The 3044-nt window shown below is 35.3% G+C and overlaps 1 protein-coding gene across 2 annotated transcripts in view; it reads right to left on the bottom strand.

The window, feature by feature from the left end:
* The window catches only part of LOC107583192 (microtubule-associated serine/threonine-protein kinase 1-like), a 68665-nt gene that overhangs the window by 27749 nt on the left and 37872 nt on the right, over positions 1-3044 (bottom strand). For both annotated transcript variants that reach the window (XM_016269320.1, XM_016269321.1), the window contains one exon: positions 117-189. In XM_016269320.1, coding sequence (XP_016124806.1) covers positions 117-189 — 73 coding nt within the window. The remainder of the gene's footprint in view (positions 1-116; positions 190-3044) is intronic.

The raw sequence follows: 3044 nt of genomic DNA, 5'->3' as shown, positions 1-3044 counted from the left end.
GGTGGATGAGTATATCAGTGTCTGCAATAATTTAGCAAAATGGCTAACAGCACCTTTAAGTGACTATTTAGTCAAAAATATAAATGCAGCAGCATCCGGATGAGTCTGTCCTGTACCGTTGAGCTGGGTGTGTTTGTCCCATATCCAGAGGAGGGAAGAGAGGCCAGAGACCAGCGTCTGCCGTCAGCCCTACAGAGAGAGACAAAATGAAGTTTCGTAATCCATTCCAAAACCTACCAGATGCATAGTATTACTATAGTTTATCTTAAGTGAAAAAATGAAAATGAAATACAAGTACATGTTTAAAAGCTAAAGTTCAGCTAAATGTTTCATTGTCCCTCCCACATTAAAATGAAAAGTATGAAGCACAATTAAAATGTAGGCATGTTCAGTATGAGTCTGCAAATGAAAGAAATGAATACTTAATACTTTAATGCAAAGATGCATTGAGTTTTAGATCAAAAATGACAGTAAAGACATATATAATGGTATAAAAGATTTATCTTTTAAATTAATGTTGTTGTTTTACTTTCTATTCATCAAAAAATCTTGAAAAAGTCAAATTTTCCACAAATATATTAAGCAGCACAACTGTTTTCAACATTGATAATAATCAGAAATGTTTCTTGAGCTGCAAATCATCATACTAGAATGATTTCTGAAGCATCATGTGACACTGAAGACTAGAGTAATGATGCTGAAAATTCAGCTTTGAGCACAGAAATAAATTACATTTTAAACTCTATTAAAAATAGAAAAAAATTATTTGTTAAATTGTAACAATATTTCAAATGTTTTCTGTTTTTACTGTATTTTTAATCAAATAAATACAGCCCTGATGAGCATAACCGACTCGTTTCATAAACATTAAAAAAAATCTTCCTGACTGTAATTTTTCAGCTTTTCATAAATTAAAGGTAAAGCATGTAATTTCAGTGCCACTAGCAGCAACAAACAGAAACATCAGCTCAACCAATGGCGTGCATTGGGGGCGGGGCTTCCCGTTTGGCTGTTTGTAACTTCTATGTTTGATATTTCTTGTGTAAAACATTAAATGTGAGTGGGTAAGTGCAGTTATCACAGTCCTTTGTGGGCAGAGTTTATGAGTCCGTTTCATGTGGCGGCATTCTTGTGCGGTTGCTAGGCAACCATCGCATTTCTGCACTGTTTAGTGTGTATTTCTGTGCGGGTAACATTCCCAGTGGGGTCATTAAAACAACATAAGAAGAGAGCACGTTCAAAGGAGAACTAGTGTGCTCAGAACCAAAAGTTCCTTATAATGAAAGGAGTATCTCAGCAGGGCCGAACCGCTCAGCTTGGGCCCGAGAGTTTCAGGACATTTGTTGATGGTGTACATGCACAAACTTTAGTTGTGACGTATTGCTGCACTGGGCTGGATTGTGTCTTCTTCGTCAAGCACTATATTTCATGTTCCTGTGTTTGCTGAGAGCAGCTGCTCTGTGCTTTGGACAGGATTGATGACATATACTGTGCAACCATCTCGCTGCATGAGATTTATACTGGCTAAATCCAATATTAGCCCTTGCAGGAGAGGGGTGCGTCAGACAGGAAAGAACACGCGGATCAATCGTCTGTCTCTCGTCCCTCAATCTCTCCTTTGCACTCGTCTTTCAAAACAAAAGGATGTTTGATGGGCTGTCGTTCGCTGGGGAAAGATGATGCTGAGATATGTGTGTGTTAGCCATCTGGAGAATCTCCTTCCTTCCTGCTGCTGCTCACAAACAGACACATTTAACTTCACCGAAACTCAGAACCAGAGCAAAAGCAGACTTCATTTTACAATGAAGAACATTCTCTGACCCTAAATGAACAGCTTTAATAAAGAAATAATTATTATAAAATATTATAATATCATGGCAATTATTTTTATGATAAGAATGAATGAATGAATAAATAAATAAAACAGGATAAACAAACGAAAAAATGACATTTATTCAGAAGATTAAAATATGTTTTAAGATTTTTTTCAAATGTACACTACCATTTCAAACATTTGGGATCAGTAAGATTTCATTTAAAAAAAAGCAATTATACTTTTATTCAGCAAGGACAAATCAAATTAATCTAAAATTTACAGTAAAGACTTTTATATTAATACAAAAGATTTTTATTTCAAATAAAGGCTGTTTCTTATCGAAGAAAAAAATATATCAGTTTCTACAAAAATATTATACGCAACTGTTTTCAACATCAATAAAAATAAAAAACAAATGTTTCTTGAGCAGCAAAATCAGTATATTAGAATTATACTGATTTCTGAAGGATCGTGTGACACTGAAGACTGGCGTAATGATGCTGAAAATTCAGCTTTGCATCACAAGAATAAATTACATTTTACAATATATTACAACAGAAAACAGTTATTTTAAATTGTAATAATATTTTACAATATTACTGTTTTTATTGTATTTTAGATCAGCTAAATGCAGCCTTGGTGAACAGAAGGAACAAAGAGTTTTGCATTGCTTGGTCAAAAATGTAAAGAAAAAACTAGCAACGTCTGTATTGTCTGTATAGTCTGTATTGATTTTTAGCTTAGCTCTGGATGTTAAAGGAACACACCACTATTTTTGAAAATAGGCTCATTATCCAACTCCCCTAGAGTTAAACAGTTGAGTTTTACCGTTTTCGAATCCATTCAGCCGATCTCCGGGTCTGGCGGTAGCACTTTTAGCTGTAGCTTAGCATAGATCATTGAATCTGATTAGACCGTGAGCATCTCGCTCAAAAATGACCAAAGAGTTTCTATATTTTTCCTATTTAAAACTTGACTCTTCTGTAGTTACATCGTGTACTAAGACCGACGGAAAATTAAAAGTTGCGATTTTCTAGGCCGACATGGCTAGGAACTATACGCTCATTCCGGCGTAATAATCAAGGAACTTTGCTGCCGTACCATGGGTGCAGCAGGCGCAATGATATTATGCAGCACCTTAAAATAGTCCCCAGCTAGGTAATAGGAAAAATATCGAAACTCTTTGGTCATTTTTTAGCGAGATGCTAACGGTCTAATCAGATTCAAT

Source organism: Sinocyclocheilus grahami, unplaced genomic scaffold, assembly GCF_001515645.1.
Source record: "Sinocyclocheilus grahami isolate Dianchi unplaced genomic scaffold, SAMN03320097.WGS_v1.1 scaffold51.1, whole genome shotgun sequence".
Classification (NCBI taxonomy): domain Eukaryota; kingdom Metazoa; phylum Chordata; class Actinopteri; order Cypriniformes; family Cyprinidae; genus Sinocyclocheilus; species Sinocyclocheilus grahami.
Note: the sequence above shows the minus strand (reverse complement) of the source record. Positions and strands in the feature narration are given on the sequence as shown.